Genomic DNA, 26,938 nt, shown 5'->3' on the forward strand with positions numbered 1-26,938 from the left:
AGGTGTTCGTGCAGGTCGCTGCGGTGGTGGCTGAGGACCTGGCACGGGGCAGCCACCCTGCGCAGGGTCCCTGGCCCTACCCAAATGATTTTTGGGGAGCCCTCGCCCCTCGGTCTTCCCAGCTGGTTCCAGCAGCAGGGACTGGGGGACGGCAGGTGCCTGTGGCTCTGCCCACGGTGACACTGCCGTGCCTCGGGGAGAGACCTTGTAGGGGCTCAGGAGCCACCTTGGTCAGTCAGTCCTGGTCATCGGGGGGGGGGAGTGCGTTGGGCTTCTGTTTAAACGCTGAAGGATTCCAGCAGAGCAGTGAAATGCGTAGCGAAGAGAGATGATAACTTCCACAGATTATCATCCCTGTGTGTACCACGTTATCTGTCAATTAGGCAGTTGCACGCACTTGGTCACAGCTGCGTCTGACACTAAAAGATCTTCTCGAGGGGTGTCTGACACCGAGAGAGCACGGCCTTGGCAGCCGCGTGCGGCGGGAGAGAGCTCTGCGCAAGCCAGCAGGATTAGAGTATCGTTATTATTGTCACTGTTATTATTAGTGTTATTACCATTGTTTTTCGCGGTGCAGTCGCCGAGTTGGGGGTTTACTTTCAGACAGGGTGAGACACTTGATTTGTTGTCTTTCTGCAGCTGGTGACGTTCTCACACAGTGAGATCCCCCCACCACCGGGCTTTGAGAATGGCAGGGGACTGAAATAGAATATAGTTCAGTATGGTTTAGTATGGCTTAGTATAGTTTAGTATAGTTTAGTATAACATAACATATAACATAACATATAACATGACATGACATGACATGACATGACAACATAATATAAAACGTAACGTAACATAACATAACATAACATGACATGACATGACATAACATAAAATATAACATAACATAACGTAACATAACATAATTAATCAGGGAGTGTAGTGCCTGCCGGGAGGGTCTGGCAGCCATCCCATCCCATCCCATCCCATCCCATCCCATCCCATCCCATCCCACCCCATCCCAGAGGCAGGGCTGGGTGACAGCGGTGACACCAGCAGGTTTGTGTCCCCGCGGTGGCCACGCGCCACCGCCCGCGCGGAGGGGCAGGTTTCACCCCTCTGATGTTCGGGGAATCGAAACGCCTTAAGTCACATCAGCGTTTTTTTGTGTTTTGGTTCTTTTTGTTAATTCCCCTGCGCTCTTTCAAGTCGATGGGCTCTTTTTGTTTTTGTTTTTGTTTTAAATGGAAAGAATATACCCAGCCAAGCAGCTGCGAGCCCTCTTGGGAGAGCCCAGGTGACAAGTAAGCAAACGCTTGCCGCCTGAAAAACGCCTTGCTGACACCTCGAGGTTTCCTGTGCGCTTTGCTTGCCGGCAGAGACACTGAGAAGTCGCACAGGGCTTTCCATCCGCTGCTGCAGCGTGGCCTCAGTGCAGAGCGATGCCAAAACCAGGCGTCCGGTCCGGAGCCACCTCTGGCTTTGCTGCAGGGCATGGACCCGTTTGGGTTTTGCAGTTTCCCAGAACTGGCTGCTGAAACCCCCCTGACCTGCCAGGCACGCGAAGGTTAACGCGGCCTTCGGGCAGGCAGCGCAAGGCTTCCCCTCACGCGCCGGCTCTGCTCGTACCGCTGTTCGCTTTCCTCCCTCGCCCTCTTGGACATTTTCCTGATTAGTTCTGGGTATTAGACCAACCGCTCGACTTCGAGAAGCCAAACAGCCTAAAGGAGGTCAGATAGTATCAGCCTCTGCGGGTCAAGTCGGTGCCTTCACGTCTGCAGCCGTGACAGGGGTTACTGGCAGCGCCAGCCCCGGCAGCTCCGCAGAGAAATTCGCAGAACCGCTGCACAAAGGAGCAGAAACACCCAGGGCTGTGCTCCACCTCTGGAGACCGGGGGGACAGGGGTCGTTCTCCACAGCCAGGACCACGAGAGATGCTGAAACCAGGGACAGGCACTGCAGGAGAGGGGAAATAGCCAGGCCAGCGCAGCCCCTGGGTGGTGTTGCCCCAGCATTTGGGGGAAAACAGCCGGCGTTTGGTGCTGGGCCGCAGCCCCTGGGATTTGTGACCCTGGTGTTTGTTTCCACGAGGCCAAATGCTGTCGGTTCCCGGCTGGTCTGGCTCTGTGCTGCTGGCACTGGCGAGGCTGCTTTTGGCATCACGACAGAGGTGTCTCGGGAGCAAGGCGAGCACCGAGCGTGGGGGCTTTGGGCTCGGTGGGGAAGGCTCCGGGAGCGAGGCGGCCCCTCTTCTAAACAGGGCAGCAGATATCGGGCGGTGATGCCAAACCCAAAATGATGTTCATTTTTCAGGGGTTCTCTTCTCCGGTGTGCAGCATAATTGCCTCCGCACTCGCCCCCTGTCACCCTAAGAGCAGCCTCTGGGAGGGACTTTTAATCTTTATTTTTCCATGCCTTTTCTTTCTTTTTTTTTTTTTTTTTCACGAAGAACCACCTACATCTTTCTCTTAGAAGATAAATACTTGAGAAGCGAAACAGCTCTTCCTGTGCCCGTAAACGGTGAAAAGCTCAGCTATTTCCCCTGCAGGGCTTAACTTAAAAATAATTACCATCACTAGTTAAAAACAGCAAGCAGCAGCAGAGGGGCAGCCCGGCTGCTGAGCACTGTGCGGCTCCTTTCCTGGAGCAGGAGGCTCTTGTGCCAGCAGAAGGGTCGGGACGGGCTGCATCGTGTCACGTCCTGGCCTGGGATGTGGCCAGCAAGTCACTGAGGACTTCTAAAAAGTGTTTTGGTTCTTTCCCTGTATCCATCCCCGCTGCGTTTGGGCCACCTCCGCGTGCCGACCGGCTCCAGGGGCTGGGGCAGCGCGGTCCCCAGCGTGTCCCCGCGCAGCGGGTCTCACCCCGGCGGTGTTCCCGGTGCTGCTGCTTCTGTTGACCTGGCAGGAATCCTGCTCTGCCCTTCGACCCCACTGACCGTGCGAAAAGGAGCAGGCGCCTCGCCAGCACTGGCAGTGCGAAAGCAGAACTGGATTTTGAAGCTGAGAGCGGGCAGAGGGAAAGCGAAGAGCTGAGAGGATAACACTGCGACCACAAAATGTAACGCAGAGCACTCAAACCCTGCGCAAGGGCAGTGGCTGCCGGCAGGTGCGATGTCGGTCCTAAATGGATCGGCCCCTCGTTGGCGTCCGCATGCGGAATGAAGTGCCACGAATGCTTTCCCCATCGCCTGAGCATGGCCCGTGAGCACCTCCGGGTGAGGTGGGGATGGGACACAGGGGAGACCCTGCGGAGCCTTCGAGGGGGCCGGGGGCAGCCCCCGCTGGGTGCCCTGCTCCCGGCGGGGCGATGCTGCCTCTGCTGACGCCCGGCGCTGCTGCGGGGTGAGGGCAGCGCCCGAGCGTGGGTGGCTTTAACTTTCCCTGCTTCCTTTCTGCTGCGGCAGCGGGCTGGGGAGATGTGACTGCAGCAAAAGTGAGAAAAGAGAAAAAAAAAGAAAAAAAAAAAAAAAAAAGCGCTGTGATGAGAAATGAGTAGATGCTGCCGGGCGCCCGCGGGTGTGGGGGTCCCCAGCCTCAGCGCCTGCAGAAAGTGGTCTGCGCTGGGTGTTTGGGGCGAGATTTCGTCACAACATCTCCTGGTGCAACACCACGGGGAAACGGGGGCTGAAGGGGTCTGGTGATGCGGTCCGGTTTAGTTTTATTCACAGGGGAGTCCCGAACGGGGAGATGTTATCAGAACTCGGAGGTGCCCTGGAGCTCTGCAGAGCTGGGATGGAGCCACGCATGGGCTCTGGGGCCTTGTCTCCGAGAGCCCCGAAGCACAGCGCTGCTCTCCAAGCCCTCCAGCAGCCGATCCCATCCTGCGGGATGCACCCAGCCCCTAATAATTCGCTAATTTGAACTAATTTTTGGATACAGAGCAAAAGGCAGAGCCCCCCAGTACCCAGCAGCTTGTGCAGCAGCAGTGCCTGCTCGCTGCAGCCTGACCTTATACCTTTGTTTCTGTGGCACGGTGACTAATTCTGCAGAAAAAAGGAATTAATTCCTCATTGAATCAGCAACAGCAAACTCCGTAGGTTTTGTTTTTCATAGCTGACGCGTAGACTCATCTCTCTCTGAGAAGTGACGTTGAAGCAAACACACGGGGGGTGACTTCTGGCTGGGCTGCAGCCTGCGACGCATCCCAGGCGCTGCTCGCCCGACCTCGGCGCTCGCCCGGTTGCCGAAATCGTCTCTGCTGAGGGCGGTTTCTTCGTGCCAATGCTCACAGCGGCACAGCCGGGCACGGGGCTCCAGGGATGCCCAGACCCCGGCACAGCCGTCAGCCCCAGCAGCCGTCCCTCGGCCAGGCCCCTCGCCCCCCGCCGCCTGCTGCCGGGCTGGCCCACGGCTTTCTCATTTCGCTATTTCTGGGGCCAGCGATGTGGGAAAATTTGAAAGTGACGTGACTAATCTCGCCTCACCGCGGCTCGGCTCCCCGCGAGCACTGGAAACCACAGCGCTCTCCCCGGCGCCGCGCCACGGGGTCGGCTCCTGTGCACCCCGGGGTGCTGCCAACCCCGCCGACCGGGTGCCCGGGGTGCCACGGGGAGGTTACGGGGCTGCCCCCAGCCCCCCTGCAGACCCCCGACGGCCGTCTCAATGCAGGGCTTTCTAGCAGGCTGGTCACTGCTTGGGTTGCTTTTGGGATGCCTGCAGGAATTTCAGCATCTGGAGGCTGGGAGCTGAGGGGTGGCAGGCACGGCCCTGGCAGATTGTCCCTGCACCCTGGTCTGCAGGGTCCCTGGTGTGCATGGGGTCCCCGGTGTGCATGGGGTCCCCTATATGTATGGGGTCCCCAGTGTGCATGGTGTTCCCGATGTGCATCAGGTCCCCTATGTGCATGGTGTATGCACATATTTTTTGTGTATGGGGTCTACAGTGCCTATAGTCTGCTGTGTGCTTCAGGTCCCCTATGTGTGTAGGATCCCCCGTGCCTGCAAATTCCCTGCAGGGTCCCCTATGGGCATGGGATTCGTTGTGTGAATGGTGTCTCCTACGTGCACAGTGTCCCTGATGCCTGCGGGGTCTCCTACGTGCACAACATCCCATATGTATGTAGGATTCCTTCTGCCTTTGTGGTCCCCTGCGTGCATGGGGTCCCACGTGTGAGCAGGATCCCCTGCAGCTGGGAGGTGACACTGCCAGCTCGGAAGTCCCACCTGCGGGGCTGACCGGCCAGTAAAGCTCCTGGGGGTCAGGGCTGACTGTTACCACGTGCGAGCAAATTCTTACGTTCGTTTTATTTCAAACATTTGGAAAAAAAACCTGTAAAATGAAAGTTTTGTTCCTACAAAGCAGCCTTATTTATGTGGCTTTGCCTTCAAACAAAATATGAAAAAGATGGCTTTTCACTAATTCCGTTTTTGTTCAAAGTGGGGGGGAAAAGTAAGAATTCTTGAAACACAGTCATCTGCAAAACCGAGCAGCAGTTTTTCCTAGGAAGGATGCTTCGTGCCACTGTGCAGCAGGGCTGATCAAGATCAGCCTCGTAAGATGAGCTCCTGTGTCTGGTTTGGTAGTTTGAATTGTGGTTTACTCCTCTAATATATTAACTCCAAGCGTTATCTGCTTCTTGCGCTCTTTCTTTTTTAATAAACGGGTGATGGGAAGAGAGCAGAGGGGACACCCCAGCGGGAGTGCAGGAAACTGGACACTGTGCGGCTCGGGTGGGCAGCCCTGGCCGCCCTGCGCAAGGACCAGCTGAGTGCTCGGGGCAGAGATTGAGAAAGTCCGTAAAAACCTTTTCACTAAATTATGTTAGAAGTGGCAGCAGAATCCGGCTGCTTTGTTTTAGTTATGACTTGTCCTCTACCAGAAAATTAACAAAAAAGTTCCCATCGCAGCAGCCCCGGCGCAGCTCTGGCTGGATGTGGGGATGCCCAGGCAGCTTGACGTGACCGCCGCTGCTTTCGGCTGTAGCAAGGAGGAGTTCTCACAAGTTAACAAAACACTTCTTTTTTCTTTAATTATTTTCTTCTCCTAAAATGATTCAAGCAGAAAAACATCCTTGTATTTTTTTCTAATATTTTCACCGTTAAAAGCAGTATTCTTAATATTGTAGAAAATCCTTGAAAATTCTCAGTTTTGACAATTTCACTCTGATTTTGTCTTTTGACCATCTGTGCTACGTTTTGCTAAGATTAAACTTTAAAAGAAAAAAATCTCATTCAAGCCAGCAAAGTAAAACAGCTCATTTAGCACGTCACGAATAAACATACCAGCCTCTAAAAATTAGTCAAAACACCTGCTGGCAATGAGGTGCTTTCCAGAAAACTTCTGATTACAACATATCACTATTTTCCAAACGAGAAAAAAAAAAAAAAAAAAAAAAAAGGTTTTGTTAAAAAAGACTTAATTCTTGGATAACCCTGTGACTGGTGGCGGTCTCTGCGTGCGGGGCCGCCGCAGGCCACGCCGGGTGCACGCAGCGGGGATGGGAGCAGACAGGGAGGATGCTGCGCCTCTGCGCCGGGTGGCAGCGCGGCTCTGAGGGTGAGCCTCCTTGGAAAGACCTGCTGGGTTTGTGTGTGCTCAGCAGAAGGAGTTTTACAGCTTGCCTCGAGCTTCTCTCGCAATCAGGCACCCCGTGTGTGAGCGGTGAGGTCTCCTAATTCTGCCCTGCCAACAATTAGTATTTCTTAATAATGAGTGTGACTGTTTTTTCTCCTTGCTCATCAGTTATTAAAGTCACTTTGCTGCTTCGGGGTGGGAGCTGCCTCCGTCACAGCCCTTTCTCTGCCTTCAGCCGGGCTGGCGAGCCCTGCGAGGGCAATGGGCTGTGGCTCGCTGCTGGCACCTACACCAGGCACACGGGGACCAGGCAGCACCCCGGGGACCCAGCAGCACCCCAGGGACCCGGCAGCACCACTTGCCAGGATTAATTGTTGCAATTTAGCAGGTTTGAGAGGGAAAATGGCCCTCTGGGAGTGCAAACCCCCGCTCTGCTGCTCTGTCCCGCCTGGAAATGCCATTCTGGTGTTGCCGTAAATGCGCCTCTTCATTTCTGTAGCCAGGTCGCGGCTGCACAGCTCATTCCCCAACCTGCCCCCGAGGGGCTGCGCTGGGAGGGGTGAGACAAAACCGTCCCCAGAGCCCTTTTGTCACCCCCGGGGCTGCTGAGGTCACCTGGGCCGCGGGGCCGTGACGCCAGGCACCGGCTGCGTTATTTCGGGCAGGCCGGTGGCGAGCAGCTCCGTCACCCCCGGTCTGAGCTGTACTGAAACACGGAGGAGACACAGCAAAATGCTTCAGCAAACCACAGCCGGGGCGAGCCGCGGTGCTGCAGCCTGGCCCTGGCGTCCCCACGGCCCAGGGACCTGCTGGGAGGACACAGGACCCGGTGCCCTCACGTCGCATCGCTCACCCGGCAGAAAACCTTTGCGATCAGGTGGATTTTGTAGTGTAAAACATCGCCACCAGCTAACTCCTGGCTTCGAAAAGCCTCGCCAAGGGCCACGTGCTGCAGCCGATCTGCAGAAAGTAAACCTAGACCGCATTAAAAAGAGGAAATGATACCATTTCTCTGGCATATAGGTTTTATAAATGAGATTTTATAAATGAGACTCATCCGGTGAAGGCCAGGAGCTAGGAACGTGGCCACTGGTGGCCAGCAGCAGCTGCAGTGTTTAAAACTGGGGAGCGACACTGGAATGTTCTCTGCTTCTCCAGATCTTGCAGCCCTATTTCCGCCTTCCCCGGGTTGGTTCGGTCTGGGAGGCAGGTCCCTGTAGCGAGCTCCCTGGCTGAGGAGGCGGCAGTGGGCGAGCAGTCTCTTACCCAAGTTTTGGTCTCGTTTCTGTCCCGAGCATCTTTCCCTGCCAGCGGTTCTGTGACTTCAGAGAGGAACAGAAAAGCGTTTTTGAGCGAGGCAAGTGCAAATGCAGAAGGGATGCGGGGAAGGCCAACTCTTCTTGCTGCTGCCACGTCTCGTTTCCCATCTGAACTGGTGGAAAGTCTGAGTAACCGCGCTGCAGCCCGCTGTGCAGCCCCGTTGCCGTGCCCTGGGCTCTGGCCTGTTGCGGATCGGCGTCAGGACGGTGCAGCCTGCGTCTCCCCACGGGCTGCAGGCTGTTTGCAGCCGTCGGTGGGCAAGGCTGGCGGGTGGGCCGTGCTTTGGGTGCAGACTTGTATGGAAGGAGAACTCAGCCCCGCCTGGAGCAGCTGAAGCGCCGGGGATGAGATTTTCAAAACTGCTCAGCACCGAGCTGGTCCTGGTCCGGTGAGATGCAAAATGTCCCCGCAGAACGGCACAGCCCTCATTCAGGCTGCCTGCCGTTCAAATCTGCTAAACCATGGCAAGTTTTAGAAACATCGCTGAAAAGCTACCCCTCATCTCTTTTTCGTGGGTGAGGAAAGTTCAGGCTCGGAGCTCCAAACGCGTTTAGCAAAGCAGGAGCCAGCCCAGCGCCAATCTCGGTGGGAGAACCACGGAGCCCCCGGCCCTGCTGCAGGACAGGAGCTCCTGAACTGCTCCAGCTTGTGCTGGGAGGTGCACGTCCCCCTGCGCCCTGCTGTGCGCAGGAAATCCACACCTGGTAAGCATCAGGAGCTAGGGTTTTCACTCACTCTTAAATGCAAACCTGCATCCCTCTTTAATTTTATTTGCATAAGCAAACTCTGCGGGCAAGGCGGATGGGAAGCAGCGTCCCCATCCACCGGGGCTGTTTTCCTCGCCGTTTCAGGGGTTCCTCCTTGGAGCCAGATGGTGTTTCATGCTTGCTCTGCCTGAGCAAAATCATTACCAAAGTGAAAGGCAGCAGTGAATCAAGTCCAGAGATCTTAAATGACTTGTCAGAAGGCATCTGGAGATGCCCCGATAGGACACGAGAGCTTTGGCGACCAGCACCCGCGGCAGCTCTCTCACGTGCTCCGCTCTTCCCTCCCGCTGCTGCAGTGCCGTCGGTCCTGTTTCTCCTTCGGGATTTATCCGGGACAAATCCTGCCACTCCACCGCCGAGGCGAAGTCGGTTTGGGTTTAAAGGCAACCACGGGCGAAACCGGGCATGTAGGGAGCGGCTTGGGACGCTCGAGGCGAGGAGGCTCGCAGCAGACAGCGGCGTGCGCACGCGGGCACGGCTGTGCGCAGGTGTGCGCGGGTGTGCGCGGGTGTGTTTCCCTCACAGCTGCTCGGGCCTTTCGAACAGGCTCTGCTCTCCCTGCCCCAACACCCGGAGGTACCCTGGGGTGTGTCAGATTTGCTGCTGGGCCCCCCCCGGCCCCGTCCCGCGTAGCCAGGAGCAGCTGCAGAAGCCCGAGCGCGGTTTTCAGGGTGAATGTGCAGGATGTGGGAGTCCGGCTGCAGACCAGGGCAACGCACGGGACTGCGTGTGTGTGTGTGTGTGTGTGCCCGCAAGCTGGGGGAGCAGAAAACAAGAGCGATGCCTTTGGTTACACGCTTTTAGCATTTATCCTGGAATAAAAGATGCCTGAAGCGGATTTTTTTAAAGTCTGGATTTTGACAGCTTCACGTTGATTCGGGCTGATTTGCACCTACCATGCAATCAGCAGCAGCTGTTATCACTGCTTGATGTTGGATTTCTCTTGCAGGATGTGTTTATTTAAGCATGAAAGGGTGTTTTCTGCCTTGCCCTGGGGAGACTGTTGTAATTCCCAGCCCCCTTGCAGCAGCAGCACCCCAAAGGCCCTCGCTGCTCGCGGAGCTTGATGGTTCCTCGCAGCCCGGCCCCCGCCTGCCGCTGAGCCCTCTCCTCCTTCTCTCTTGCAGTCCAACAAAGTTCCCGTCGTGCAGCCATCCCACGGAGTCCACCCGCTCACCCCGCTCATCCCTTACAGCAATGACCACTTCAGCCACGGCTCCCACTCGCCCCACTTGCCCGCCGACATCAACCAGAAGCAAGGTGAGGGCACCGCTGGGACCGAGCATGGGCGGAGGCGGGGGGGGGACGGCGCTGGACACTGCAGGAATCACAGCCAGCACCTTTGGGAACACCCCACCGGTCCCAAATCAATGGGAAAATGAAATGCTGGGGCGCTGCTGAGTGGTAGGAGGTTGTTTAGCTTCTTGGCCATGCTTCGTAATCTTGGTCAGTAGGAGTTTGGCGTGAGAAGTGGCAGCCCCGCTGGGGAAACGGCCTTAATTCGCCGTGCAGGCTGCCGTGGAGCTTAGCCCAGAGCAGAGCCTGCACGATATGCACGAGTCAACCAGAAAATGGAAAGTATTCTTTCCTTTGACTCATACCCAAACTGTTGTCAGGTTGTCATTTTGAGAAAATAAATGCTTGAAACAGGAAATATTTTGACTAAATAGGATCAGTGTCTGATACCTAAATGGACATTTGTATGTCCCCGTAGCCACACGTGTGAGCTCGTCACACGTTGGGCTCCCGGGGTTTCTGCGTGAGCCCAGCACACACCAACTAACCGGGGCTGCGGGGCAACGTACGGCGGGTAGGGGTTAAACCCTGAGCTGTAAATACAGGGACACGGGCAAGGATTCACCCCAGACCAGCGTTCCCTGTGGGCTGCAGAGATCCCACAGGTCCTGTTATGGAGAGGTCCAGCCCAGCACCCCCAGCTGCGCACCCGCCATCCCCACGCTGCTGGGGCAAGGGCTCCTTCCCCCTGCGGTGTGGATGTCACCCTTCTCACCCCTGAAATAGCAATACCTGCTGCTCTGGCCGTGGCGAGGTGCTGTGTCCCGGTACAATATAGCTGTAGGTGAATTCTCGTACTGAGTTACGGCTTCCTCTCGGTTCCGTTATGTATCAGGTTAGTGAACTCCTAATGAGATGTTTGGAATCCATCGGTGTCAGTCCTAATTACAAACTTATCAGGAATCCATCTGGGAGAGTAATCCAGATCTTGAGCTTGCAGGCTGCTCGCAGCTCATCACCAATTCCGTAAACGCATTTATGGCCCGGGGCAGCTGCTGGACAACCCCTGCGCACTTTCTGTAGCCTGAGGCTCCTCTGCAGACAGCGGCGAGCTGGAGTTTTACCCTGGAAAGCCCTGCTGCTTAGCAGGGCACGGAGCTCACGCGGCTGTGTCTGTTTCCTCCCCGGGGGATTTGAGTGCCTCGGGCCAGTCCCCGGCACGAGCAGCGCATGCCCAGAACCCAAATTCACTGCCAGTGAGCCTCCCGCTGAATCCCTCCTGCTCCTGAGCTGGCTGAAGGGACAAGGCACTGGGCTGGCCCCAGAGGCAGGACAGAGAGCAGCCGGGGGAACTGCAAGAAATGAAAAGAGGAAGCCCTCCCTGCCCGTTCTTCTCCAGCTTCTCCCGGGCTGCTCCCAACCCCGGCAGAGCCGACAGGAGCGGGAGATGCTGGGCTGCCTCCCGTGCCCGTGTCTCTGGAGACCGTGCAGGGATTCCCCATACGGAGGGAGACTTCCCACCTGGCGCCATCCCCTCCGTACAAACACCTGGGCACCCACAGAGCCCGTGAAACGATCGCTTTTAAACCCAAATTATTTAAAGTCAAGCTAGCAGTGACACCCGCTGGAGCACCCCGCTGGTCGCTGCTGGGGTCCCGGGGGTGAGCGATGGGGCGAGGGCTGGAGGAACAGCGCTGCCCCTGGGTTGTGCACAGGCTCTCCGGGCTCCCAGGTGCTGCAGAGGGTCCCACAGCACAGAAAACAGTGACTTCAGTGCCCTGCCTCCTGCAGACAGCAATTCCGCCCGTATGCCCTGCTGTCCACCAGTGCCCACGGGCGGAGCGGATGGGGCCGGGAGGGGTCCGTGTCAGAGCCGGCTCCAGCTCACCTCCTTCTCCCTTCTCCCAGGAGTGCACCGGCCTTCCCAGACCTCAGACATCCCCGGCTTCTACCCGCTCCCCCCGGCTGGGGTCGGCCAGATCACGCCCTCGATGGGATGGTGAGTGTGGGATCCACGCGGGGGTCGGCTTCCCCGGCCGCGTGCAGCCCCCGCAGCGTGCAGTGCACCGGAGAGGGGGCTTGCACCCGGTACGGGGGGGGCAGCAGGTGCTTGGGGGGGGGCTGAAGGCTTCGTCCTGCCCGGGGCATCCTTGGAGCAGGGGACAACCTGCCAGATTCAAAATGTCTGGATTGGGAAGGAGGGAGGGCTTCTTCCCACCCCCTCTAATCACAGCCAAGCCTCTCCTTCGGAGGAGGAGGGGAATTTTTTCCCTCGCTGGGGTTTTCAGCACAAGCAGGGCTTTCCCAGAGCGTGCTGCCGGCGTGGTGCACGGGATGCTGCGTCCGTGGTGCCTCTCGGGAGGTGACACAGCAAAAAGTGCCCCCGGGCAGAGACCTGAGCCCGGCAGCCTCCTCGGTGCCGGTGATGGGAGGACGCGGCGGAGGCTGGCAGGGGGCTGCGGGGCGCAGGGCAGGTGGCGGGGGGCAGGTGGCACTTCCCTCCTGCTGCTGGCTCATAAAACCCCGGCAAAGCCCGGCAGAGACATCCAGGTACGAGGACGTATCGCCAAATCACCAAACGCATTAAAACGCAAAGTGAAAAGTTAGCTTTTTGCTGTTGTTGTTTATGGATTTCGTGTTGCAGATATTTAACCACCAGGAAACAGAGGCTGAGGCCTTTGATACAGAGCTCGGCTTCAAAGAGATGGCATTTTGCTTTCTGTGCTAAATCTGCTACTCTCGGGCGATGATTTAACTCCTCATATGATGTGATTCATCCTCAGGAAAAACAAGTACTGGAGTGACTGTGCTGTAACATGAAAGAAGTAGCTGGGGGTGAGACAGGAGCTCCCAAACGCGAGGTCCACTCGCGGGGTGGGAAGCTGCTAAAGGCAGCCCCGGAGCGCGGCAGGGAAAAGCCAGCTTTTCCCCGAGGCTTTGTCGGGAGGCTGCTTGCGGAGGAAGCTGCACTGCTGACAGCACCGAGCGTCTGCGGGGTTTGGCATCCTCGATAAACCTCGCCAGGCGTGCACGTCGGCGACTAATAGAGCAGATACGGCACAGCCGCAGACGGCAGGCCGGCCTGACAGAGCGGGGAGCACGCGCGGTGTCTGCAAGAGGCCCTTCTCCTATTTTTGCTCGCCTCAAATTCACAGAAAGAGCCCCAAACCACTCCCAAAGTGCCCAGCCCCATGCCCGAAGCCGCAGCAGCGCTGACCCTGCGCAGGAGGCGAGGGGCTACCGGGGATGGGGACGGGATGGGGACAGGGACAGGACGGGGACGGACGGGGAGCACCCACCGGCTGCAGGAGGCGGCTTCTCCTCCCCGGCTGGCCAGCAGGAGCCGGGCACAAGGCTCGGGAGGAGGCGCTGCCCGACTGCCCTCTGCAATGAGCTGGGTGAGAGCCCGGTAACGGCCTCCCGGAGTCCAGACGAGGGAGGCTGCTGGCGGGAGCCTGGCGGCGACCCCAGCAGGACGTGGGCAATCCAGCCACAGCCCCGCTGCCGCCCCGTGGTGCTGGCCCCGCACCTCTTGCACCGCCGGGCCACGGTGGCGGTGCCCGGCCATGCGGGGCAGGTTTGGCAGTCGCATTTCTTGCCGCGTCAGAACCACTTGGGTTGAGGCCATGAGCGCACGGCTCCTTTTGTGCCCCAATACCTTGGTCTCTGGAGCAGTGAATGTCACTTCTGGATGGAGCTGGATGCTGTCCCGGCCCTGCAGCAGGGGCTTCCAAGGCCACCTCGGGTTCCCGACGCGGTAGCGCTTGGCTGGTCGGGGAGTTACTGCCGCCGCCACCTGAGCGGTGCAGGGGGCACCGTGCCTGGCCGAGCCCTGCATGTTCCCTGCCTGTCCTACAGACAGAGCCTGCAGATCTCCTTCAAGCCGAGACACGGCCGCTCCCAGAGAGCCAGAAACAGAAGCCCTCCTTGCCCCGAGCACGGCTCGAGGGCTTCGCTACCGCGCTGCTGCAGCCGTGCCTCCGCGGGGCAGAAGCCGGCTTTACGCGGAGAAGCCGCTGGCGCATCGGGGCAGCAGGATGGTGCTGTGGTTATTGGTAACAGGCTGCTGCTGGGTATCGGTGCTGGAAATAGCCGGTGCTGTCCATACAGCAGCTCTGCACGAGCAGCATCCGTGCAGCCACGTTCTGGGGCTTGAACATCCTGGCTCGCCTTCCTCAGGCATCTGGGTTTCCACGCGCGGTTTCAGGCTGGGAGCATGTTTTGGCAGCTGTACAGGACAAACCAAGGTGTTTTTGAGCTATCTCCATATGAAAACGTGGGGGCTTTCCCGTGCTGAGAACAACCAGGAACTTCCTTCATATTTATTTTACTATCTCAAAAATAATTTCCAGCTCCAGGTCTGGTACATGCCTGATTCCCAGTGTGAAACAACTTGAAAAAGAAAAGTAGGACCTGGCGTTGGGCTTGTTTAAAAACAAGAGGCATCCCTTTGACGATGCACAGGGGCACTCAGAGCCTTTCTGGGGCACGTGTGGGGCAGAGGAGGTGCTCTCTGCCCGGCACCCCCAGGTTCCCGTGCACCCACATCCCCCCGGTGCCGCCTGCGGCTGCGCAGCCTCGTGTGTGCCGGACAGAGAGACTCTGACCAGGCTGCAGCTTTCTGGTCAGACTGTGCCCTTTCACTTCATCCGTGCAATAGGAATCTCTCCTAATTTTTCAGCACAGCTCCGTATTTTCACTTTACCAAGATCCTAAACTCAAAGAAAGCTGCAGAGCTACTCAAACTGGGGGCGGAGGGGGGTCAGGTTTGGATGCAAGCTCCGCAGGGAGGTCCAGCTTCCCCTAAACAAAGCCCAGACCCCGCGCTGCCCCCGGCTCCGAGCCCCGTTAGCAGAGGGTATCTTTAGGAAACGCCACGTGGCTGGAGATGCTTGATAGACTCTTTCTTCCCGATCCCAGGCAGAGCCAGTCTGTCTATCCGCTCCCGTCATGTGGATTTAGACAGCCGTATTCGTCAGCACTTTCCGCTGGGGCTTCTTTCTCCAGGTGAGTATGTGTGAGCCGGGGCAGCAGCTCGGCTGCCCCCGCAGCTTGCAGTGTGTGCAGTAGGAGCTTGCAGCAGAGCGCGGCCCCGCAGCGGCCCCGCACCAGCCCCGGGGCAGCCGCTTTGAGGCCGTGCCCGGCCGAGGAGGCGCCCGCGGGAACACCGAGCGTCCGGGGAGGATGCCCAGCGACTGGGTTCTCATCAGCAGAAGGCAGAGCAGAGCCAGAAATCCCTGCCTTCGGCTCAGCGTTGGGAAAAGGGGGTGAAATCCATTGCTCGGGATTTTCCCCCTTGTCTCCAGCCATGATGTTGAATATATCCCAGGCGCAGGGCTGAGTTTTGCTTTGCAGAGAGCGATGTGTTTTACTTGGGCTCAGCCTTAGGGCAGGACGGGCAGCGGGCAGGCTGCTCGCTGGGCTCCCCCCCGCAGCAGTCCGGGACCTGCAGCTTGCTCGCAGCCTGCAGCCAGAGCCCAGACCCCACAGAGGGGCCGGGGGCTGCGCTGCTTCGCGCCCCTGCAGCCTCGGGCAGCGAGCACGGCCCCGCGCCGTCCGCACTGCTGATGCTCCCCTCTGCAGGGCTCGGCCTCTTTACGGCCACTCGGGGCCAAATTGTAAATACACCCAGGCCCAGCTGATAATATCCCAGGGAGCAGGATACGGCCCCTGTGGCTGGGAACCGCAGAGCCCCGTACCTCTGGGCGAGCTGGTGGGCAGGGCAATGCCCGGCCTTGGCTCCCGGCTGCTCCCGCGCCAGCTTTTGCTTCTGCTTCGTGTTGTCCTGAAGAGCAGTTAGTGGAGGCTGCCCGCAGGAAAACCGTGCAAACAGACCTCTGTCCACGCAAACCCTTCTCCGTGCAACCCCCTGTCCACGCAAACCCTTATCCACGCAAACCCTCATCCGTGCAGCAGGGGCAGGAGCACGCTGCCAGCCCACCTCGCTCTCCGAGGCATCGCTCGTCGTGGCCTCGAAGGCGAGGGGCAGGACGAGCTAACGGTTCCCTGCGGGGCCCCGGGAGCTCCCCGGCTGTGGCACAGGGGTTCCCGCTCGCAGAGGAGAGCGGGGCGGATTTTGCAGCGCTGCTGCAGACGAACGAGCAAGTACACCTGGTCAGATAAGGATCAGACTTCAGACGGTGCTGGTGGATTAAATTAAACAGCTTTTCTTTTTGTGCCAGCATATCTAATGAACAGTTCATCTCCCATGGGCAATTCTGCCATCTCAAGCTGCAGTCATAAAGTGGCAAGCTTGGCAAAGCCGACTGCTCTGGCTTTACCCTCTAAAACTCTAGAGAGGTAATGAAGCTTGAAAGCTAGCGAGACCTCTCATGATCTCATTTCTGTGTTGGTGGATAACATTGCTTAGGCGAGGTGCACCTCCTAGAGTTGCAGTTTGGTTCATGTTCAGACTTATGCTTTTTCTGTTAAAAGAAAGGTGCGGGGTGGTCCTAATCTCTCAAATCCAAACGTTGGTTTGAGTTTGTTGTTCCTTCCTACAGCGCTAATAAGATATTGCAACAACAGAGATCTGAGTGTCTGAAAACGCTTGTTAAAAGCGCCCTTGATCTCGGCGAGGCTGGCTCACGCCGCGGGCTGCTTTCTGCAGCCGCCTCTCGGCACCCGGCCGCCTCTCCCCGCGTGCGTTCGGCGCGGCTGGCAGGGGCGCTCCGGGGAGCCGCACCGGGGCCGAGCCAAGGGAAAAGGGAAGAGATGCCCAAATCCCCGCTCCCCGCTGCGTTCGCTCGGTCCCCAGACTTTGCAGCCTCCCAGGCGAAGGAGGCCGCGCCGCCGCGGGTTCGCTTTCCATGTCCTCCGCTTGCCGTCTGCTTCTGCCGCCCCGGCGTGCCACCGAGGGAGAGCCACCGCTGCGGCTGCTGGGGCTGACCCACCGCGGCCCCACTGCTCCCCACACAGCCCTTGTGGCCGCCCCGGTGGTTCACGGCTCGCCCATCTCCCCTGCAGGTTCACTCACCCGCTGATGCTGGGCTCCGGCATGCACACCACCGGCATCCCGCACCCCGCCATCGTGCCCCACTCTGGCAAGCAAGAGATGGAGCACTACGACCGAAACATGTAAGTTGGAGGTGCCTTTGGGCTCCTAACACCGCGGGGTCCCCCCTGGTTGTCCCCTGTGATGTGGGCACGGGGCTGGGCGCTGAGCTCTGCGTGTGCCGGGGGCAGAGCCCCAGCCCACCGCCGGGTGGGTTTGGCACCGCGCGTCCTGCTGCTCGGTGCTGGGGGGGCTCTGACACTGACTGCGCCTCTTGTGTCCCTGCCAAGGAAACCTCAGCCAGAACCAAAGAGAGAGAAGGAAGCCAAGAAGCCCACTATCAAGAAGCCCCTGAACGCTTTCATGTTGTATATGAAAGAGATGCGGGCAAAAGTCATTGCGGAGTGCACCCTGAAGGAGAGCGCAGCTATCAACCAGATCTTGGGCAGGAGGGTAAGGGCGGGCGAGGCCCAGCGCTGCGCACCCGTGGCCAGGGCCGGTGTCCCCTGGGGGGTCCAGGGGAGCAGAGCAGCGCTGTGGGGCTCGGCAGGGCAGCGATGGGACTTGTGCCATGGTGGGGGGCGTGCGGACACCCCCAGAAACAAGGGCAGGGGAGCGGGGGGCGGAGGAGGTTCTCCCGTCGCTCTGATGGAGATTGGGGTTTTGGTGGTGGTGGAGGCATTGCCCCCTCACTCCGCTGGGAGCATCCTCAGGCTGGAAGCAGGGTGCAGGAAGACCCAAAACTGGGAGAAAAGGGAAATCTTGCACCCCAGTAGCGATGATGAGATGGCAAGGTCCCCAGCAAGACCAGCGACCAGCGCAGCGTCCCTGTCCCCTGCAGCTGCTCCTTGGCACCTGCCCTCGGATGCTCTTCCCTCATCCCCTAGAGCCCGATTCGAGCTGGTGGCCGCGGGGCAGGGGCGAGGGGACCCAGCTCAGCTCCGTGCTTGTCCTTGCAGTGGCACGCGCTGTCCCGGGAGGAGCAGGCCAAGTACTACGAGCTGGCGCGCAAGGAACGGCAGCTCCACATGCAGCTCTACCCCGGCTGGTCCGCACGGGACAACTACGTGAGTGGTGTCGCGCCTCGGGTTCCCACAGAAATGCCCCCAAAATGGCCCCAAAATGACCCAGGGGTGGGTAAAAAATCGGTGCCTGCCAAATGTCCCTGGTAATGGTGTTTCTGGTGGTACGGTTCGTGTAGAAATTCAGCAGTACTTGGAACATCCCCTTGGCTGCTCAGCACGGCACAGGTACGGCGTGGATGCTGTAACTCCGCAGCTGCCTTTAGACCAACGGGCTGGGTACCGCAGGCTCCACAGCCCCGGCCGTGGGTGCTGAGCCCAAGCACAGGCTGCAGTTTTTGGGGGGAATTGCTGAATTGCGTGCTGGCACCTCTGTTCTGCAGGTTTAAAACGAGCGCAGGGCGTCTGCTCACAGGATCGTAATAATCATGGCAAATAATTTTTAAAAATGCAAAATAGGAAAGGAAAAGCTGCTTTGCATGAATTCCGCACGGAGCTCAGCCTCACGGGGTGCTCGGTCCGGCTCTGGGACTCCCTGCGGGTCCGTGTCCCAAGCAGCAGCCCCTGTGCCCCCAGCCGATGGGGGCTCGTCTGCTGCCCTCGCAGGGTGACGGTCACCGAGTCAGTGCCTGCCCCCCTGGGACTTTGATCCCACCCTGGCCACCCCTATGAGAGGATCCTAAGCAAATCAAGCACGCCACGTTCAAAGTATTCAAATGCAGCCTGAGCAAACACAGACAGCAGCACTGCTTGCTCTGCGAGCTTGCAAGCGAGACCCAGCTCTCCGGCGAGGCTGATTCCCGAGCAAGGTTGCCATTAGGGAAGAGAAAAATCTTTACAGATTAAAAAAAAGGGGGGAAAAAGGTCCCAAACGGGGCAGCGAGGGGTCTGCGGGGAGCAGTGGCCGTGGCGGCAGCTCCCAGCCCGGCTGGAGGCACAGCACAGCAGATGTGCTGCCCGCTGCTTCGCGGCGCGTCCCGCTTGCAGGTAGCAGGGCTGGCGTTTGGGAGCCTCCGGGCTACTCAGTGGAGCATTTAAAAGTGAGCATTAGAAGAATTCATTTCCTCTTAGCTATATTAATAATGCAAGAGGCCCCGCGGTAAGCGAGGTTCCATAGGTGGTGCAGCGCTCCCGACGCGGGAGACGCAGCCTTTTCTAGTGGCTTTCTCGACTGGTTTGATCTCCCATGTAAAGAGCCCTGCCTAGCAGGCTCATTAGGGACCCGAAGCAAAGCACACGTAGATCTTCAGACGTCTGTCCATCCACTCTGGGGCTCTCTTGGTTGATCCAAGGCTCCGTCGTTTCCCTCTCAGCCACTTTCTTTGTCTTGGAGCCGTGCAGCCCACCCTTACCCCTTCTTCCAGCACCGCTCAGGAAGCCCAAACTCCACCAAAATGTCCTTAAATAACAACAACAACAATTAAAAAAGGAGTGCAAATGCAGAAAAAGCAGAGGAGAGGTTCTGGGAAGCCCCGAGTTGTGTTTCCCCTGCGACAGCACAGATATCCCTGCCTCCTTGCAAGCGCAGACTGGGAGCTCGGCATCTTTGCAGGATCAGTGCCAGCTGAGACCCGAGGGATGCCCGTAGAGAAGCCGGGGCAGCACCAGAGGATGCTTCTCTGCAGGCATCCCTGGGTCTCAGCCAGCATCTCTGGAGGGCAGCAGCAATGGTAAGAGCCAGGTACCATTTTCCTCCACGCCCAAGCCCTTCCTCCAGCGAAGTCCCATCCCTCCTGCACCTTTCCTCTCGGAAAGCACCGGCCCCCTGCTCCACAAGAGTTGTCCCTTCCCGGCTGGCCGGCAGACGAGCTCGGGGCACGTTAGCTCTCCCTCCCAGCACCGGCGAGCAGCTGCTCCGGGTCTCGTGGTCGCTGCAAGAGAAGCTTTTCTCTCTGGAGCTCGAGCAAGGAGGAGGAATGTAGGTCACCTCCGCGGCACGTGACTCGGATATCAGGCAGGAAATACAGTTGCTCCCACACCGAAGAAAAAGCTTACCGCAGCTCGGAGCTTTCCACCTTCACTCAAACCACAAGAAGTCATATAAAAAGTCATAGGTCAAAGGCAGCCTGCAAGCTGTGCTCCCCACGCAGGCCAGATTTGCTCCAGCTCCACTGTGCCCTCATTAAGGAGGTCACTAGGAGATGCGGGGAGTTATTACGTATTTGGGGTCAGGGAGGCAATTTGGGGATAGAGTTGTGTTTCGCTGTTAGGGAGTGAAGAAAACACGTGAATGAGGGGCGGGTCCAGAGCTGCAAAGGCACTGAAGCAGGGAGAGGAGTTAAAAAAAAAAAAAAAAAGTAGTAGAGAGATGAGTTTTTTCAAACAGTCTCTAGGGATTTGCACAAACTTTCTTTCCCATTTGAAACCAGGGATGCTCCTCCAGGTTACAGGTCACTGAGCAATTTCTGTCCAGGTGTAAGGAGCAAGTGTGTGTTGGAAATGGGGAAGGTGCTGGAACAGGCCGAATGATTTACAGAAACGTAAAGAGGGGGAGTTAGAACATGCCAGGGGAGTGAGCTGTTGCTCGTACAACCTCGGTCGCAAATGGTAAATCTTGATTAATTCTATTAATTTAGTTAAATCTATTAATTAAAGCGGTGGTGGGTGGGATTCCCAGGTGACACACGTAGGGTGGCTGTGGCGTGCCAGCAGGAGTCGGCAGAGCAGCTTGGCACAGAGCTGTCTGTTCCTGTCCCCGCGAGCCCCCCCGAGTCTCCTGGGCTGCCGGGGACAGAGCACCCGAGGGTTTCCGCAGCAGTCCAGGGGGTCAGCAGAAGCACGCTGCGGTTTTGAAACAAAAGTCCCATTTCTCACCCATCAGCGTGGGCTACCAAGAGGGGTCCCCCCCCCCCCAACCCCCCCCAGCATTTCGGTACAAACTGTGAGCTGACGCCGCCGCACGCTGCAGCGCTGCCGCTCGGGCAGGCGCTTCGACCGCCCCGCACTGCTGTCGGGGACACGGAGGGCGCCAGGGCACTGCCGCAAGTCGCTCAGCACCGCACAGCACCGAGCGCGGGCAGCTTTCAGTGTGCCAGCGTGGTTCACGCTGCCAGGCCACGCCAGGCTGCTGCCCACGGCCAGGCGAGGAGCAATTTGCTCGGGTCGGTGCAGAGATGAAAATGGCTGGTAACCAGCCGTGTCACACAGACCAAATGCGTTGGGTGAAAGCCGCTACCACACCATTTCCCTAAATGTATTTAGATCAGAGTTGTGCCACGTCGTGCAGGTGAAACCTCAGTGGGATTTACTCTTGGGCTTCTTTGAATTGAGTAGCAGAGCTGGGTGATCATTCACAACAGTGTCCTGCAAAGAAGAGCCATTCCCTAACTGCATGCACTAAAATTTTCTTTTGCAACCTGTTACGGGGGCTGCAGCATAAATGAGGGGCTCGGCTGCGTTTGCAGCGTGGCTGTGGGCTCACGTAGTGCTATCAGACCTTGCCCAAACAGTTCGAGGCTCCTCGTTAGGAAGACCTGCCAGCGACGCAGCAGGGCGACAGCGGAGCCGTGCCCTCCGTCTCTGGGCTTCTGCTGCTGCCCCTGCGAATGCGCACATCTCCTGCACGCCGGTTTGGGCATGCCGGGGATGAGTCAAAACGCCTGCGGTGCTGGATCCAAGGATGCTGACAATTAGGGTTGTTGCTGAGAAAACGTACGTGCCCAGAACAAATTTGTGCCGCGTAAACGACAGCCGTGGCCATTTGTGCGGACGGTTGACTCGGTGGTTGCGCAGAGAGGTCCCCCTGGGTCTCTTTTGTGGAGCACCAGGCCGGCACTGCATGCAGCCGCAGCATTCCCAAGGGCCCAATCCAGCCCCGCAGCCCTGAAAACACCGAGGGGCATCCCTGGTCTCCTGGGAGCGTGGACTAATGGGCTTCTCCTTGCATTTCCTAGGGGAAAAAGAAGAGACGGACACGGGAAAAGCAACAAGATTCCAATTCAGGTAAATCCTGCGGTGCCAAGCCACGTGGCTCCTTGGTGGCTGCCACCTTGCTTTTGCTCGGAGGGGATAATCCACAGCAGTTGTTGTGTTTTACCATGGTTCCTTTTATTTTCCTGATCTTAACTAACGAATTGCGCAATTTTAAAGGCAGTAAATGAACATTGCTGTGAGTTTTTCATAGCCGTTAGAACATGGGTAGTTCAGGGCAACTGAAAAGATCAGATTTTGGCAAGTGGATAACTTCATATATATTATCACTAAAGTTAATTATTCATAACAAGCAGAGGAATGCCCCCATCGACCCTACAGGTACTGTTGAGGAAAGCTCTCAAATGAGTCAATAATGCGTGCAGGACTAAATGCAGTGAGAGGCCTGAAGATTGGCACTGCCCAAAATTTGTTTCGCTTTTCATAATAAGGTAGAGTTCAAGTAAAGTCAGACTAAAAACTAGGACAGGTTTCCTCCCCGTACCACACTGTTTATCAGAAGAGGCCCTTTGACAGGTTTGAGCTGTTCGCACACACATTCCCGTCATCCAGGGCCATTCCCATGCTGGTTTCTGGAGCATTTCTACCATAGTGGGAATGAATCACGTCTGTTCCAGTAAGCATTCATTGTAAAACATCAGGAGACCATCCCTGCCCGCTGTGGCATCGCGTATCCTTCAAGTTACGACCCGCAAGTCGAGCCCTGGCTCTGCCGATGTGGTTGCCGGGGATTACGGGGCCATACAGCCAGAATCCTGCAGCCCGCATTAACACACCGAGTTCAGGTTATCTCATTACTTGCTGCAGGATGAGCTCTTCGGATTATCCATAAAAAGCAGTTCCATAAAAGTGTCCCAGTAATAACTTCGGTTTGGTTAACACTGTTAAGGCATTCAGTGCCTAGACTGCAAAGGAGAACTCAAGCATTTAGGTTTACGTGGAGTGTATATATATTTACATATACAAGTGGCTTGTGTGTATGATATAAAAGCACTAATTTTGCCCATTATGGACTGAAAGCCTGGTACACAACAGGAAGCACTGGTGGTGGCTGACAGAGGCAGTGTGAATCCTGCTCAGAAACCCTTCGGATCCTATTACAGCACTGGAGAAAAAGCACGATGTGCCTGAAGGAAAGGCCACGGAGCGTAGCTTTTCCACCCAACCTGGAAGGGGAAGGCAGGGGACAGAGCAGGATGGCAGGGGCTGATCTCCGCGGTGCTACCTCTGCTTTCCACCTGCTTCTGCAACGTTTCCTCTCTTCTCTTCCGCCCGCAGCCCGCGCTCGCTGGCAGCCCGTTTAGTCACTGCTGGGAAGGCAGGGAGCAGGTAAGGATTCAGGCACAGCAGGCAGCGTCGCTGTCCTTTGGCAGCGCTCCCAAACCTAAGAAATTGGATGCGTCACGAAAAGCTGTGAATTTCCTGGTAATTGCTCTCATTTCCTGGAGCCGAGCTGTGAGTGCCCGGTTGTGGTGCTGGATTTAGCTGAGCTAGGGAAGCACGACCAGAGAGCAAAATCCGGGAGAATTCAGATGGGAGGCTGTTTCCCAAAGCTCCTCCTTCCCCAGCTGCCATCACTGACTTTGCCTAACGCTCGCTTTTTTACAGGAGAGGTGGTGCCGGCACCGTTGCAGAACCAAAAAACGGGATTGTAGTCTGTTAGTGGTGTGTTAAGTGGCTGAAATGATGTTGCCTCTTTTCTTCCTCCTGCTCCTCCTCCTCTTTGTGCCTCTGCCTTGCCCATTCTCCGCCACGCATGCTTCTGTGTTCAGATCCTGCCTCTCCTAAGAAATGCAGAGCTCGCTTTGGCCTCAACCAACAAACGGACTGGTGCGGCCCGTGCAGGTGTGTATCGGCAACTGGCGGCTCCTCGGCACCTCGCGGGGTTTTTCCTGGGCGAGCGGGTTCGGCTGCGCACGGTGCTGCGGCGGCGCGCCGGGTTTGCTCGGGCTCCCTCGGTAGCTGCTGTCCCAGCTTCACGCTGTGTCTGTCCGCCGCCGTGGGCAGTGCTCCTGTGGTGCTCTGCGTGGTCGTTGGCTGATGAACCTCCCTGGTCTTAAAAGCTTATTTCCAGGTGACCCTGGTGTGGGGCTTTCCTCCCCTGTTTAAGATGTCCTATCACATAAACACCCCTCCGGGGCCAGCAGCGAGTAGTGAAGGTTTTTCCTGCTTATCCTGGGACTAACCATGTACTCCAAGGTGTACCCTCGTTGGCCCTGAAGTTTTGCAGCACCCACCATGGGGTGGGAGAGCCCCAAGCAATGAGTCAGTTTGCAAGCGCTTCACGCCTCGTGGCTTCTAGGGCATGATCGTGGAAAGGCAACGGTGAAGCGCAGTGCCTGAACCGCAGCAGTACCTGGCTCAGGGTGTCCGCAAGTGCATCCTGGTAGGAAAAGCTCAGGGGGGGCTCCTGGACCCAGACAGAGGTCTGTGGCTCACAGGTGCATTTCCAGGTTTCCATACCTGTGTGCTGAAGACGAGCAAAAGCTGAAAGTACAGCGAGAAGTATTGCTTCACGTGCTTACTGCGGCGTAAAGCGAGGGAAATCATTTAGTCCATCCAACTCTGAATCCTGGAGGCGTAGCCCTGCGGAGTCCCAGTAGTGCTTGGTCACTGGCTGACCCAGGCTGCCCAAGGTCCCAGACCATCAGCTGGTGGGGTCGGGTAGACCCCTGCGCCACGGGTGTGAGCAAGGAGGCTGGGCACGCACCTTGCCACCTCTTCCTGCACCCGGGCAGCAGCAAGCGCCGCGTCTTCCCCTGGGAATTCCTTACTTCTTCAGAGTAGCTTCAGAACATCCCGTGCTTGCATTTATGGTGGTTGGTATCATCAAGCACCATTTAACTAATAAGAAAACTGGACTGAACTCCCTTAATATCTCCTTGATATGTCACCTGGATGTCCAGAGGGATGGCTGTGACACCCAGGACGTGGCAGAGAGCCCCAAGCCAAGGGACGGCAGGTCGGGGGCAGCTCCTGCAGCTCCGCTCCGACTTCGTTTGAACTCTCTTAACTCAGCTTCAGCGCTAACCCTCTGCATTGCTTCCGATTAACACAGGCTGCTGAAGTGTTCGTAGACCTTAGCATGCTTTTTTTTAAAAAACCTTTGCTTCTCAAACACTATTTAGTCACGTCTCCTCTGCAATTCTTTGTACTAACGTGCCGCTGCCAGCTCAAAGGCTTCTGTCCTGCGTGCTCTGGTCACCGATGCCTGCGGAGAGCAATGCCCGCCAGAGGATTCACACTCCACAGGAGGAGAGTTTAACTGGTTAAAATGGGGTGGTCCTGCTCTGGAGGTTTCACCCTCACCCCCCCTTAAACCAGGGCAAAATGCTCCAGGGTGCTGTAGTTCCTAAAGGACAGGGATAAATCCTTTTAGCTGTATGGTAGCCATGCCAGCCCTAGCCCACTAAATGCTTCATTATCGACAATCTGTAGTATCAGATCTGCTTTTTCTCCATTATTTTACATCTAATCGAATCAGTGGATGGAGTGGATAGATTTGTATCATCTTACAAATAGGTTGTTGAAACTCTCCATCCTGCAGCTACTCCTGAAATGTCTGTGGGAAATACAGCTTGTCCTGAGGTTTGTCTGCTCTGGGAAATTACAGCCCGTGCAAAATAACCTCAGTGTTAAATATTCCATTCAGCAGGGCTGTCGTGTTTCATATCACATTAATTGGGTCACCACAGCTAACTATGACACTGACAGCAGTAATACCACTTCTCTTGTTCACATCCAGTGCAAAGTCATGTTTAATACTGGGCTAGTTAATGCATATTCCAACACTGTCTAGTTTTTCATTAGTAAGATCAAAGAAAGGTGTGTGCCCGCGTTAGCAAGTTCTCCATTTGATCTGTTTTCCTCAGATGAGACAGTCGAGGCAGGGAGCTGAGCAGGAGAAAGACATTCTTTTTAGCTATTTTAGCTATAAAGTCATTAACAGCATCTCCAGCAGAGGAATTGTTCCCTAACTACTGTTAAGGTGACATCTCAAGAGCTCTATTGTTTAAAACTGTACTGAACTGCTCCAGAGGATTCAGAGCAGGTGACATGAGGGATCTGTCAGGAAAAGAGAAGGAAAACCAACTCCATACAGAGCATGTAAAGACAGCATGAGACAGTGCGAGGTGCTACCTGAATAGCCAGGAACGGGTCAGCTCCTTGTGTGAGATGGCAACTGGAGCTCAGGTAAACACAGGCTACATATTCCTGCGTTTGGTACCAAACAGCAGAATTGTCCTGGGATGCAGTGAAATCATGCCCACGTCTGGTTACAGCGAGGACAGTGTGTGGCTTGTATTTTTGGGCCCCCAGACCAACAGGGGACAGCACATCCAACATAGGAGCAGGAGTTTCTTACCAGGAATGTGGGGCTACCGGGAGTGATTGTCACCAGCTGGCTACTTCTCCATGAAACCCTTTTTGTGAGCAGATCTGCCCCCGGCTGCTCTTTGCAGCAGAAGTCTGGGGGCAGGTTCATTCACACACCTCTGCCTAATCTCTTGCTCCCTGTGTGTGCGCGCATTGCACTTCGTGCTTGTGTCTCAGCTTCCGAGGAGACAGATCACAGTGAACACTTCCTGCCCAGGAAAGCCATGGGCTGAAGTGTGAAGGGTGGCACTGTCCTGGCTGCTTTTCCTTAGCCTAGTTAGCAGCTTAAAAGGTGATCGATGCTCAAGAGACAAATGAGTCTTGTGAACGGCTCAGAGCTGCTCTAGCATCCCAGGCAGGACCTCAGCCAGCCTCAGACCGTGCCCTCCGCCAGCCGGTCGCTGGCCTTTTTCTTACTTCCTCACGAGCCTGTCGAGTGCTTTCAGCTCAGCCGTGTCACTGAGTCATCGTCAGAGGCAGGAATGAATGTGAAGTATTTGGAGATTCAGAGATGTTATGAATAGGCTGAGATCAGAGGCTTTTGCTGCAGAAAGAAAAAGAGCTAAGTAGATGATACATTGCGTGTAAGTCTAGGAAAGCGGTAGGAAATGTGCTACAGGCAAAAACACTCTTAAGACCTTAAAAGTTTGGGTTGACTTGCGTTGCCTTAGGAGGAAAGCCAAAAAACGATGGGGAGCGCAGCGCCCTGGCAGCGCGTGACCTGGCGCTCCTCCGTGGCTACATCCCGCAGGGCAAACAAGAAGGGCACGGTTGTGCCGCATCTCAGCGGGG

The 26,938-nt window shown here is 56.8% G+C and overlaps 1 protein-coding gene across 4 annotated transcripts in view; it reads left to right on the forward strand.

The window, feature by feature from the left end:
• Positions 1-26,938, forward strand: part of TCF7 (transcription factor 7) — a 68,410-nt gene that overhangs the window by 37,363 nt on the left and 4,109 nt on the right. The window contains exons 4-10 of one of the 4 annotated variants that reach the window (XM_050713632.1): positions 9,715-9,847; positions 11,732-11,822; positions 14,744-14,830; positions 16,790-16,900; positions 17,108-17,270; positions 17,777-17,884; positions 21,733-21,781. In XM_050713632.1, coding sequence (XP_050569589.1) covers positions 9,715-9,847; positions 11,732-11,822; positions 14,744-14,830; positions 16,790-16,900; positions 17,108-17,270; positions 17,777-17,884; positions 21,733-21,781 — 742 coding nt within the window. Of the gene's footprint in view, positions 1-9,714; positions 9,848-11,731; positions 11,823-14,743; positions 14,831-16,789; positions 16,901-17,107; positions 17,271-17,776; positions 17,885-21,732; positions 21,782-23,541; positions 23,617-26,938 lie in introns of all 4 variants that reach the window. The other 3 variants (XM_050713636.1, XM_050713634.1, XM_050713633.1) reach the window with 3 other exon arrangements.

Source organism: Cygnus atratus, chromosome 14 (genome assembly GCF_013377495.2).
Source record: "Cygnus atratus isolate AKBS03 ecotype Queensland, Australia chromosome 14, CAtr_DNAZoo_HiC_assembly, whole genome shotgun sequence".
Classification (NCBI taxonomy): domain Eukaryota; kingdom Metazoa; phylum Chordata; class Aves; order Anseriformes; family Anatidae; genus Cygnus; species Cygnus atratus.